At 31.7% G+C, this 14,892-nt stretch overlaps 1 protein-coding gene across 1 annotated transcript in view; it reads right to left on the bottom strand.

The window, feature by feature from the left end:
• The window catches only part of LOC109833791 (THO complex subunit 2), a 52,134-nt gene that overhangs the window by 25,821 nt on the left and 11,421 nt on the right, over positions 1 to 14,892 (bottom strand). Inside the window, 3 exon segments of the mRNA XM_020401607.1 lie at positions 449 to 529; positions 12,331 to 12,521; positions 14,227 to 14,302. Of these exon segments, the coding sequence (XP_020257196.1) occupies positions 449 to 529; positions 12,331 to 12,521; positions 14,227 to 14,302 (348 nt within the window).

Here is a 14,892-nt window from a genome sequence, read left to right on the forward strand (position 1 = left end):
AGTAAACAGGTGCATCAGAAAGGTAACCTTCCTAATGGTCCTGACCAGCATGTGGCTATAGCAATGTATTATATGAATAATGAATTGTCTATCTCCCATCATTCGTAAGATTACAGACTGGCAACAGCATAGGCCATAAAGAATAAGCTTTTCAATTTATTAAAAATCTAAAATTAAAAAGATGTTAAGCTCGGTGGGCCAATCAAAACAACTGCAAGCCTTACACTCAAATGTTTACTTTCATTTATGTACAAGCCAGCCTAATACTGAAACAAACGAAAATACTAAATCAAATATGCATTTTACAGCCAACAAGTAGTATAGTGGTTGAAGAGCATCAACACCAAATTGAAGGATTTTTTCCCCTCCTCTGGATAATTTATAAATGTCACTATTCTGAACACTTAAGTCATTAAATTGATCTGGAAAATTGGAGTTTAAAATATACCTAAATAAGACCTCGCAAATTTGAATATGTTCAACCGGATTGAGATGGGAAAGGCGATCAAAGAGTATCCGGGCATGATACCTGAAAAAAGCACCACTCATTACAAAGCATTACTTTTAACGTCAAAAATTGACAAGGTGCTAAGGGGTAAAGGAAGCAAAAATGATAAAAGGAAAAAAAAAGGAAAGCAAGAAAGAAAAAACAACATAACAAAGGGAAACGAAATAACATGACAAAAGGAAAGAAAACTAAATTAAACAGAATGCATGATAGGGACAAGAAGAAAATACAAATGAGACAACAGGACTAAGATTAATTCCAAGCAGCTTACTGGACTATTAAATTATCATTGTCTACAAACAATATCCAGGAAACTGCAATATAATGCATTTTAAACTAGTTCTGAAACATAGTTAAATATAAAACTAAATAACAACCAATACTAAAACATGCACAGTAGAAAAAAGATCTAAGGGAATCATAAGCAAACTACACCACATAAACAAATTGCTAGTGATTCCCTGTTAGAAACAAGATATTATAGCTTCTAGTTCTACTTAACTTCAAATCTACTGTCAGCAATGACTACTATCAAAGGTACACGCCTCACTGCACTTCATGCGCCCTTCGATGCAGAGCAATGGCGAAGCGCACCACATCTGATATGGTAGCGTCTTTTGTGCGTCAAAAGCAAACTGCATGCGTACAAGACAGCCTCAAATATTTTTCTTCTTTGAATTTTCAATCGGGTCTTTGTAACCAATAACACATATTCTAACAGGGGAAATAAACCCCTTAAACCTTTTTAGTAGCTCGTTTGAGGACCCTAAGTACTTCTCGCTTACTATCTGATGTTGCTTCGGTATTAGTCTTGAATTGACTGCTGAATTGGAAAATTATGAACTCCGCTACTATGTTGGATGTGTTAGCATTAGGAATTAAGACCTTATTTTGTGATACGGTAGTCAGTTATTATTGTTGGATATCATGTCCACATGATATAGTTTTGATGATAACAATTTATTTACTATGTGTATTATTGTGCACTAACATATCAATGCAGATATCAACTTCAAATAAGCTCAAGATATGTGAACAAAAGTGCAAGATGAGCTCAAGGCATATGAAGTAAAGAAGATGAAGTGTTTTAACATATACAATGTAAATTTTACATTTTCTTTACTTAGAATTATTGTACAAGCCTTGATCACTCACAACACATACACACACATAGTGTTTAGAACACACCAACACATGCTTAGTGTGTTGATTAACAATAGAAATCTCCTATGTTAACCATTAGAATTTATAGTTAAAGAATGAGTCTCAAAATACTTCATTCATATCATTTTTACCCCTTAGTAGTCGAGCAATAAGATTTGTAGTCGACTACATGTACACTGTTTGAAATATTAAGTTTCTGTTATTTGACAGTGTAGTCGACTATAGACAATAGTAGTCGACTACTCATGCCTTAGACTTAATTTCAAGTTTCTGTCAAATAACAGTGTAGTCGACTAATATACAGTGTAGTCGACTACTCATGACTTAGACAGATTTTCAAATTTCTGTAAAAATACAGTGTAGTCAACTAATGACTATATGCAGTCGACTACTAGGGTTAAATTCAATTTTCAAGTTTTTGTCAAATTACAGTGTAATCGACTACTAGACAGTATAGTCGACGAATAAAAGTTGAATCTGAATTCCAGACTTTCTGTGTTTACAGAGTAGTCGACTAATGACCAGTGTAGTCGACTACTAAAAAAATCCTAACTTTTGAACTCAGTGTAGTCGACTACTAGGAGTTATAGTCGACTACAGAGACAGTTTTTATGACATTTTAAGTTTGAATTTGTGATTGTTTATAACCGTTTTTATCCCTTAATTGGTTTTAAAAACTTATCTTTTCAATGGCTATAAATAGGTTAGAAGTTTAAAATTTTGCACCATTCATTCCTATCTATAAGCTTTAACTTGTGCATTCTCAAGAGTTCTAAAAATTCAGATTTTTGCCTAAGTGTTGAGAAAACTAAAATCTGAAATAGCCTTTGATCTTCATTACATATACAAAGTATTAAGGCATTTTTCAGAGATTAAAAAGTTCCTAAAGCCACTGCTACACATCACTACACAATCAAGGCTTATAGGAATTGTGTTGTTGATTCAAGAAAAGTTCTCTCGGGTGTGAGAGTTGTGATCTCTTGGTGAAGAGATTGTGTGCAATTTGCATGGTCTTACAAATTGGTCAGGTTTGTTTTTTGATTTTGTAATAGTTTTCAAAATCATAGTAGAACTCTCAAGCGAGATTTGCTTGGAAAGTGGATGTACACCGGGGAGGTGAAACCAATATAAAAGCTTGTGTTTGGATTGTAAATTTCTGTAATTATTGCTATTTTTCTTACAATTTATAATCTACTTTGCAAAAAATTTAAAAGAATACTATTCACCCCCCTCTAGTGTTTTAGTATGTATTAGATCAGATTCTACAATTGGTATCAGAGCAAGGTGAATGATGACATCATCAAGTACAACAAATACATCACGATTCAAAGAGATTCCACATAGCGACCACCTCTCTTTGACGGCACAAACTACAACTATTGAAAGTGTCGGATGAAGATCTACCTCTAATCTCTTGACTACGATCTATGAAACATTGTAGAGACGGAATTTACAAAGCCTACCACTCCTTACACCGAATGGACAGTTGTTCAAGGACAAATGTAAATCTGGATTCTACGGCGATGAATGCATTGTTTTGTGTCTTGGACAAGAACGAATTCAATCGAGTGTCTACCTCTACATCAACACATCAAATTTGGCACACTCTTGAGGTAACACATAAAGGAACTAACAATGTTAAAGAAACAAAAATTTATGTTCTTGTCCACAGGTTTGAACTATTTAAGATGAAAGAGAATGAATCTATCATAGAGATGTTCACAAGGTTTACAGATATTACTAACTCCTTGATTGGACTTGGCAAAGAATATACTCAAATTGAGATGGTAAGAAAAATCCTAAGAGCACTAAAAGAAAACTATGGCGATTGAAGAAGCCAATGATTTATCAACCCTCACCGTAGAAAATCTCATTGAAAATTTGATGGCATATGAAGTTCAAATTGAAGATAGAAAGAAGAATGACGAACCAAAGAAGACAAAGATAATTGCCTTCAATGCATCCTCTGACACCGATGAATCTGACGAAGATGATGAGGATATTATAATGATTACTAAGAAATTCAAACGATTTCTTAAGAAATGTTTCAAATCAAATAAATTTAAGAATATTAATGACTCTTCTTTGTGTTTCAATTGTAACAAGTCAGGTCACATAAAGAAGGATTGCCCGCTACTCAAGTCAAAGTCCACAAATTCCAATAATTTTAACAACTTCAAGAAGAAGAAGACGAAGGCTGTGACAGTGACTTGGGATGATAGTGATGATTCATCCTCTTCTGAAGAAGAAGAAGAAAGAAAAGAACCCGCTCACATGTGCTTCGTGGCACAAGATGAAGTAAATGATTCTTTAGACAATGAAGAACTTTTAGATGATTTTAATGAACTTTATATTAAGTTTAAGGATTTAAATGCTAATTATAAGATATTAAAAAATAAAAATGATAGATTGAACTTAGAATTAGTTTCTTCAAATTCTTCACAATTTGAAGAATTGAAGGAATTAAATGATAAATTATTTTCTAAAAATAGGTTATTAACTGAAAATAATGTCTATCTTAAATCTGAATGTCATATTATAAAAAATAAAATTTCAGATTTAGATAAAAATATGGTTTCACTTAAACTTAAATATGAAGAGTTATTCTTAAATGTAAACAATTTTAATAAAGGAAAATAAGACTTGAATGATTTGTTATTTTTTCAAAAGTCTTCTAGTCAAAAATTTGGTTTAGGACATGTTCATAAGAAGTATGAAAATGTTTCTAGTACAAATCATGCATCATCTTCTATGAATAACAATGTTAGAAAATTCTAGTACAAATCATGCATCATCTTCTATGAATAACAATGTTAGAAAATTTCATGCACCATTAACAAGGAATATACATGCTAAAAATAATCATGCTTTATAATAACAATGTTAGAAAATTTCATGCACCATTAACAAGGAATATACATGCTAAAAATAATCATGCTTTATTTAGATTCATTTGGGTGCCTAAAAATGTTAGTATGCATGAAAAAAATATTCATATTTCAAATTTTAAGAAATATATATGCAATTCAAATAATTATATTTATATTAACAAAGGGAAACCAAATTCCAAGTGGATTTGGTATCCAAAGTGCTAATCCAATGGACCCAACATAAAATGATACCAATTTTTAATTGTTTATTTTTCAGGTATCTCAAGAAAAAAAGTGGATACTAGATAGTGGATGTTCCAAACATATGACCGGAAACTCTCAAATGTTGTCTTTAATTCAATACAAAGAGGGAGGCACAGTTACATTTGGAGACAAAAACAAAGGTCAAGTAATAGGTATTGGAATAGTAGGTAACATTGACAAACCTCTAATAGATAATGTTTTATTAGTAGATGGTTTAAAATATAATCTTCTAAGAGTATAAGTCAACTATGTGATAAAAATTTTAAAATCATATTTGAAAAATATTCATGTCTTATATATGATCATGATTTAACAAATATCTTGTTTAAATATTTTAGAAAGAAAGATATATATGTTTTATCTATGAATTTTTATTCAAATGATCATTGTTTAGTTGCATATTTAGATGATTCGTTATTATGGCATAGAAGGTGGACATATTAATTTAAAAAATATTTCACGTATTTCTAAAAATAATTTAGTAAATAGCTTACCTAAAATTGTAAATAAGAAAAATCATTTTTGTGACGCATGAAAACAAGGAAAAATACATAAATCTTCTTTTAGGTGTTGTTTCTACAAGTAGATCATTAGAATTATTACATATCGATCTATTTGGTCCTTCTAGAATTACATCTTTAAATGGAAGTAGATATGTATTTGTCATTGTTGATGATTATTTAAGATATACATGGGTTATGTTTTTAAAACATACAAATGATGCTTTTGATGAGTTTTTTACATTTTGTAAAAGATATAAAATTAAAAATCCACTACTATTGTCACTAATAGAAATGATCATAGTAGTGAATTTGAAAATGAATTATTTTCTGATTTTTGTAATAAAAATGGTATTTCACATGAATTTTTATTTCCTTACACTCCACAACAAAATAGAGTTGTTGAAAGGAAAAATAAAACTTTACAAGAATGTGCTAGAACAATGTTAGTTGAGTCTAATTTACCAAAATATTTTTGGGCAGAAGCAATTAATACTGCATGTTATGTTCAAAATAGAATTTTATTAAGACCTATTTTAAATAAAACAAGTTTTGAATTATTTTACAATCGCATTCCTAAAGTTTCTTATTTTAAAGTATTTGGATGTAAATGCTATAAATTAAATACAAAAGAAAACTTAGACAAATTTGATTCTAAATCAGAAGAAGGTATTTTTGTAGGTTATTCTATGCATAGTAAAGCTTATAGAATTTTTAATAAAAGACTTCTATGATAGAAAAATACTTGCATGTTTCTTTTGATGAATCTAATTCAAATTCTAATAATAATGATAATAATCATGATGATGATGATTTTGTTAAGCAATCACCTCTTATTATTAATAATAATACTAATGATACTAATGTATTACCTAAAGCATATGTAGAAATTAGAAATCATCCACGTGATTTGATCATAGGTGATATTTCTCGTGGTGTACAAACTAGATCACAATTAAACTTATTTACACATGTTGCATTAGTTTTAACAATAGAACCTAAAAATATAAAAGAAGCATGTAAAGATGATTTTTGGATAATTACTATGCAAGAGGAACTCAACCAATTTATAAGAAATAACGTTTAGGATCTTCCTAGACCTCAAGATAAATCCATTATAGGAACCAAATGGATATTTCGAAATAAATTGGATGAATCTAGACAAGTTAGTAGAAACAAAGTCAGATTGGTTGCACATGGTTATAATCAAGAAGAATGTATTGATTATGATGAAACCTATGCATCGGTTGCTCGTTTAGAATCTATAAGAATTTTACTTGTATTTACATGTTTTATAAATTTTAAATTATATTATATCAAATGAATGTTAAAACGTATTTTTAAATGGTTTTATTAAAGAAGAAGTTTTTGTAGAACAACCTCCTGGATTTGAACGTGAAAGTTCTCCAAACCATGTTTTCAAACTTAAGAAAGCTTTATATGATCTTAAACAAGCACTTTGTGCTTGGTATGATAGACTAAAGAACTTTTTTTTAACTTCCGGGTTTAAAATTGGGAAAGTTGATTCTACACTATTTATTAAGAAAATAAATAAAGATATATTATTAATTCAAATATATGTAGATGATATTATATTTGGATCTACTAATAATGACATTTGTCAAGAGTTTACTAAGACAATGCAGGATGAATTTGAAATGAGTCACATGGGTGAACTCAACTTCTTCCTTGGACTTCAAATCAAACAATTATAGGAAGAAATTATCATCAACCAAAGAAAATATGCTAAAGAATTACTCAAACGTTTTGGATTGGACAATACTACTAGCAAACCAACACCAATAAGTACCAACTACATCACTTGACAAAGATGAAAATGGTAAGAATGTTGATCAAAAGTTATATCGAGGTATGAGTGGATCACTTCTTTATATTACTGCTAGTAGACCTGATAATATGTTTAGTGTTTGCTTATGTGCAAGATTTCAATCAAATCCTACAGAGTCACACCTTAAAACTGTGAAAAAAAATATTAGATATCTTAAAGATACTACAGATTATAGTTTATTTTATTCTAAAAATAGCACATTTGATTTAATATCATATAGTGATGCTGATTTTGCCGGGTGCAAATTCAATAGGAAAAGTACAAGTGGTACATGTCACTTTTTAAGACATTCACTTGTATCTTGGTTTAGTAAAACGCAAAAATCCTATTCAACATTCACGTACAAAACATATTGACATTAGACATCATTTCTTACGTGATCATGTGCTTAAAGGTGATATTTCATTAGAATTTATATCTACTGATAAACAAATTGCAGATATGCTAATAAAACCATTAAAAGAAGAAATATATGTTAAATTAAGAAGAGAATTAGGTATATATTCAATTGAAGATATAAATTAAAGTTTTAAAATCAATACATGTTTTAATAGTCGACTAATTATGTTAGTAGTCGACTACATGCACAAACATTGCATATATCATATTCTGTTGATTTCTTAGTAGTCAACTAATAGGAGGAGTAGTTGACTAATTAGAAGCGAAAACAGATAAACAGCTTTCTGTCGACTACAATCTACATTACAGTATAATCAACTACATAAACTGGCAGCTTCACAAATTATAGATTTAACTTATTGGATCTTTTACCCACCAAACCCAATACCCAATACCCATTAAACTTAAGTCAAATAGATCACAACCATTCATTACTTATCAGATCAATTCTAGCCTTAAATCTACTTCTTTTAAGATCAAATCATATTCATTCATTGATTTTTTTTATTTAATCTAAGCCATTGAACTTTTACATAAGAAAACTACCCTAAAACAAAACTACCCACTCTCTCACATTCCCAAAACCGACAGCAAACCCTCTCCCTCATCAGTTCATCTGTTCTCAAGGTTATGACATCCTCTCTTTCTCATTTTCTCTCAAAATTTCCATCAAATTCCTTGTGTTTCTTGAGTTTTCCAGCCTTTATAGTCGACTACTACAACCAACTAGGGTTTCAACAGTTTGGTAAGTTCTTTCACTTTATCTTTTTTAAATTTCGAACTTAAATCATATCTAGATCCAAAAGGCCTAGGTCTGGTCCTTCCAATGTTGTGGGAGACTATTCTATATATCTAAAAGACCCTATTTTGCTTGATCAATTCAAATAATATCAAACTTTCGAAATACTACCAGATCGTTTTATTAAATTTGACTGTCCCCCACAATTTTAGTTCTTATTTTGAAAATGTTAGACTGTTAGATCTATTTTCCTCTGAAAATAAAAAACCATATTATCCTCTTTTAGTCCAATTATTTTACACAAGTATTACTAGATTTGAGACCGATAGACAACCCGGTGTTCTTAACACTCTTGTGAAAGGAATTGAAATCAATATAACTCCTAAGAAACTAGGAAAATTTTTCAAAACTCCTTACCAAAGTGTTAGTCTTCCAAGTATCAAAACGACCGATGAAAATTTGCTTACAAATCATATTTTCCTTCCCGGACATGGTAAACCATTGAACCACTCTAATAAACTTAGGTCTATCTCTAGGTTTATCGCCCGAATTCTTGCCTGCAATTTATTTCTGAAAACGGAGAGTTTTCATTTTATATCACTTGACTTAGCCAAGGCTCTATATGCTATTATGGCTAATATTCAAGTAAATTGGGCTGAGATTTATTATGAAAATCTTTTAGTTCTACCTAAGAGATCTCTTCCATTTGGAGCATTTCTAACTAAAATTTTTGAGGTTTTTCATGTCGAACTCGAAACTGAAAATTCTACGATTCGTTCCATCGACCTCTTTGATTGCAATGCCTTAACTCGGATGAAATTAACCAACTTTAAAATTCATCAAGATGAGTCTACACAAGAACCAAATCCTCAAGACATACCACAATCCTCCCATGAAGCTGGACCCTCTTCAAGCCACGTTCCACCACCTATGCCACCTGAACCTTCGTGCTTTTCTGATGCACAATATAACATTTTGTCTGCTCGTATTCTTGAGTTGGAGACTGGACAACGAGCACTATATTCTCAGAATTCATGCATTTTGAAGAATCAAGAAGAGTTAAATAGCAAGTTTGAAACTTTAGATATGAAGATTAGTACCTTGGATATGAAGTTTGATACATTGAATATGAAGCTTAGTGCGTATTTTCAAGGAAATCAACCTCCACCACGACTTTCAAGTTAGAAGACTTTGCATGCATCATAAAGCACTTGGTCTAGTTTCAGTTTGTATGTAATTATGTCAACAAAACAATTAAGTCCTTAGTTTGTTTGTTTGTTTAATTATGTGTCAAAAACTATGTGCTACTTGTTTGGTGTTTAAGATTTGTGTAATGTGTTGTAAGTTGCTACTAAGTTTTTATGTTGCTACTATGTTGTTTAGTATTCTAACACTTAATGCGTTATGTTATCATGCTTAGTATTATCATGCTTAGTGTGTTGAAAAAATTCCCATATATTGGTGTTAATGAGCTATATATATTCTGAAAAGACTGTGACGATGGAAATCATCGAACTTTTGGTCTTTATGGCAAGTATTTGCCTTCCAATTTGGATGGGTGAAGTAATGGATTACGTTCACAATTTGGATAATCTTTTTGAAGTATTAGCTCATGAAGAGGAAATAATTGCATGTTTAGGTTATATGTTTAATTCTTTTTGTTAATGACAAAGGAGGGAATGGTATTAGAATGTTATGCTATTCTATGATATAGACTTGAATTATAGATTCTAATATGTTTTTATGTAGGGGGAGTAAGTATATAATGCTTATAAATGTTTATTTTTTTTTGTTATATACTTACATGTGCATAAATTGTTTGTCATCATCAAAAAGGGGAAGAATGTTGGATATCCCCATGATATAGTTTTGATGATAATAATTTATTCACTATGTGTATTATTGTGCACTAACATATCAATGCAGATATCAACTTCAAATAAGCTCAAAAACTTCAAATAAGCTCAAGATATGTGAACAAAAGTGCAAGATGAGCTCAAGGCATAGGAAGTAAAGAAGATGAAACGTTTAAACATATACAATGTAAATTTTATATTTTCTTTACTTAGAATTATTGTACAAGCCTTGATCACTCACATACTTAGAATTATTGTACAAGCCTTGATCACTCACAACACATACACACACATAGTGTTTAGAACACACTAACACATGCTTAGTGTGTTGGTTAACAATAAAAATCCCCTATGTTAAACCATTAGAATTTATAGTTAAAGAATGAGTCTCAAAATACTTCATTCATATCATTTTTACCCCTTAGTAGTCGAGCAATAAGATTTGTAGTCAACTACATGTACATTGTTTGAAATATTAAGTTTATGTTATTTGACAGTGTAGTCGACTATAGACAATAGTAGTCGACCACTCATGCCTTGACTTAATTTCAAGTTTCTGTCAAATAACAATGTAGTCGACTAATATATAGTGTAGTCGACTACTTGTGACTTACAGATTTTCAAATTTCTGTAAAAATACAGTGTAGTCGACTAATGACTATATGTAGTCGACTACTAAGGTTAAATTCAATTTTCAAGTTTTTGTCAAATTACAGTGTAATCGACTACTAGACAATATAGTCGACGAATAAAGTTGAATCTGAATTTCAGACTTTCTGTGTTTACAGAGTAGTCGACTAATGACCAGTGTAGTCGACTACTAAGAAAAAATCCTAACTTTTGAACTCAGTGTAGTCGACTACTAGGAGTTATAGTCGACTACTAGGAGTTATAGTCGACTACAGAGACAGTTTTTCTGACATTTTAAGTTTGAATTTGTGATTGTTTATAACCGTTTTTATCCCTTAATTGGTTTTAAAAACTTATCTTTTCAATGGCTATAAATAGGTTAGAAGTTTAAAATTTTGCACCATTCATTCCTATCTATAAGCTTTAACTTGTGCATTCTCAAGAGTTCTAAAAATTCAGATTTTTGCCTAAGTGTTGAGAAAACTAAAATCTGAAATAGCCTTTGATCTTCATTACATATACAAAGTATTAAGGCATTTTTCAGAGATTAAAAAGTTCCTAAAGCCACTGCTACACATCACTACACAATCAAGGCTTATAGGAATTGTGTTGTTGATTCAAGAAAAGTTCTCTCGGGCGTGAGAGTTGTGATCTCTTGGTGAAGAGATTGTGTGCAATTTGCATGGCCTTACAAATTGGTCAGGTTTGTTTTTTGATTTTGTAATAGTTTTTAAAATCATAGTGAAACTCTCAAGCGGGATTTGCTTGGGAACTGGATGTATACCGGGGAGGTGGAACCAGTATAAAAGCTTGTGTTTGTGATTGCAAATTTCTGTAATTGTTACTATCTTTCTTACAATTTATAATCTACTTTGCAAAAAAATTTAAAATAACACTATTCACCCTCCCCCCTCCCTCTAGTGTTTTAGTGTGTATTAGATCAGATCCTACAATTATTTATCTTGACACATTCTTTTTGCAAAATTCATAAACATGTTCTTTCACACTTAATTATCTATCTTGAAAAATTATGTGCAGTGTGCACCTCACTTCACTCATGCACGTGCATCGCGTTGCGCCTTGTGCATGTGCGCGTAAAAGGAGTTTGTGCCCGCACTACGACTTGATAACACCAAACCATGCCTGAACTCATATCTTGAACCCAAAAAACTCCGCAAAACTTTTACCATAACTATAAAACTCTTCTAAAGTTGTACCAATTTTCAATCATCTAACCCATAATCCACAAACTTTTTCACTTACCATTAGACCCAGAAGGTGTTTTATACTTTGTTATGTAAACAAAACATAGATGTTGGCATACTAATCATGCCCAACAATTTAATCTGAAAACAATTATAAAAAATAAAACAAAACAATTTACTGGAAAATTGGTGAGTAAATTCATGCGCTTAAAGTCAACATCAGGCAAAAAAAAAGTTATAAACCAAGTTTCATGGTCGGCGAGGTGTCTACGACCATTTAATTTAGTACAACAAAGAAAATAATAAATTCATGACTATCAAGCAGTAGACAGGGCGCCCAACTTACCAGTCATTGATGGAAAGAAAACCAATTAGCAAACCCAAACTCTGGTTATTTTCTAGCTCAGGGGCACGTTCTATAACTGCCTCACTTTCTATATTCAAAGCAGTTAGCAGATCAATTGTAACATCTTGTTTCTCGTCCTCCATCAGATCTTTACCAGTAGCAGCAAGATTAATTTTTCCGATTTTGTTCGCCTGAAATAAAAAATGATTCTTCAGGTGAAGTAACATATAGAAAACAAAAAGATGATCACTACCAGCTCATGCACCAAAACAAAATGCAAAACATCTACAAAAGAAAAGAACTCAAAAGGTATCCTCACCACTCTCGACATGCACGCACCAACACACATACACATGCATGTGGTTACTGACCAAATATATCATTCTGTGCAGCATGAGATACACTTGTTTGATCTACAAAATAGGGCAGGCAATGACCCCAATATTCACCATTATCATTCTAAAGGCTAAAGACTTCTTCATCATCTTACATGTGGTAAAATATGGAGGGCAGCTCCACATTAAGCAAATGTGCTTTTAGAGCATACCATGAACTCGTATCAACCAACTAAGGGCGAGTGACAAACAGTAATTGGTGGGTACAGGTACGTCAAAAACTCAAGCAATCTGGATCAACTCCAACTTTCAATTACACATTCAATTTGAAAAGGGAGGGAAAAGGAAGCAGGAACCCCAATTCCATGGTTGAAATGTTCACACACACTGGCCAGGGTCCAGAGCCCTGAATAGTTTTCCATTGAAAGAGATAGATCATTTTAAATCATAGATGCATCAAGACATGCATTATTTTATCTGCTTCATGAATATATTCCTGAGAAAGGAATGTACTGCTTGTCAACAAGTTCTTCCAACTCCCCTACATCAAGTATCACCAGGAAAAATATAAACTTTGGAAAAGAATCTCTGGACTCTATAACATGGAAGTTGTGGATTAGTGATTCCAGTTCTGTTCTTTACAAATTCCCACTGCTAAAGATACTATAAGCTTTCATACGGAATTCCGGGCCAAATAAACTTCAAATGAAAGAACCCTAGTTAGTAGATAGGAAACCTACCTGAGCAGTTAAAACTCATTAAAAACCAAAGAGCACCTCTCCAAAATTCTCCTGAAAGGGGGTAAGGATGATAAACTGCTATAGAGATGTGCATTCATCTCACAATATTCACTTAAAACCCCAAATGAAATTAGACTTTCTTTCACATTATGTTCAATGGACCTTTGATGCGATCGAGTGATGAACACTATGGACAATTATAAAAAGGCACGCACGTTTATGTATGTTTGTGTGTTATCATCAATAATAATCGACAACAAATATTTGCTGACTGCCCTCTTTTCATTAGGCTTTCAGGTTTAATGTTTATGATTTTAATGATCAATTAGGAGTCACCGAGTCATTAGAGAACTAGACATGCTTGAGAAAAATAAAAATTTAACGCATTTAAATAACTGAAAATATTTGAACAAATAAAAAAAACTCATATTTCCTTATCAAAAAGAAATAAACAACAAAAAATTAGTAGCAGAACACCCTTCACTATTTGACTTGCCCAAAGTTTGATTTTTCTTTTCCATTTTCTCATGTAGATGGTAATGAATATCCTTTACAGTCTTAAGTCTTAATGAAAACGTTCAAATATTCTTCAGGTGATTTTTCTACGGAGAAACAAAATCACGCAAGCTGGTGTGACAATGAAAATTCTTGAAAATCATAGCATTTGAGGGAACAATGCCTCCAGGAACCAGACAAGGAAATGAAGTTTAAGGACATTGTATTTATCATTTGGTTGGATGGACGTGATATTAGAAAACATTACCATAAAATAAGTGGCAAACATCTTATAAAATAACGTCCACGCATATTCAAGTGCATACCTCCTCAATCCTTTTTGCAAGAAATGCATCATAATGTTCAAATGCTTCATCATCTTTGGGAAGTAAATGTGCATACCTGAAATAAAAAAACTATAGTCAATGAGAAAAGTTTAAGAAGTCAAAATACAAAGGCAATATAGTAAAGTAAGCACGATGGAGCATAAGTTTCAAAACAGTATCAATGAAATGAAAGTGAATTATACATAAGAATATAAATAGAGTAAAAGGACAGAATACCTAATCATCAACAGCTAAAGGTCAACATAGTTAGGTCATGGGTTCTTCAGGATGCATACCATACCAACTCTCAAATAAGTTAAAAGTTAAAACTGCAGGCAAAATCATCCAGCTTTGCAGTTTGCATACGTTGAATTTTATCCTTTCAAACATTTTCATTTATGCCATCAATGGGAAACATGTGCAGAACACAGAAACTCCCTTCTCTAAGCATGTTAAAAGTAAGCCCCATCTTCCTCTATGCTATTTTTCAAGGTTTTCCTGCAAGTGTCTGGTTTTCAAAATCATTAACCCTTAAATCATACAGATCCCCATCGCAAGTCCCAATGGTTGACCTGGAAGCAGAGAGAGAAGGTGGATCACACCCAACATGTTTCAAGTTATCCAATCACAACCTTTATGGGGAATTACAACTTGATTGTGGAAGTA

The sequence above is a fragment of the Asparagus officinalis genome, chromosome 3 (genome assembly GCF_001876935.1).
Source record: "Asparagus officinalis chromosome 3, Aspof.V1, whole genome shotgun sequence".
NCBI classification, from domain to species: domain Eukaryota; kingdom Viridiplantae; phylum Streptophyta; class Magnoliopsida; order Asparagales; family Asparagaceae; genus Asparagus; species Asparagus officinalis.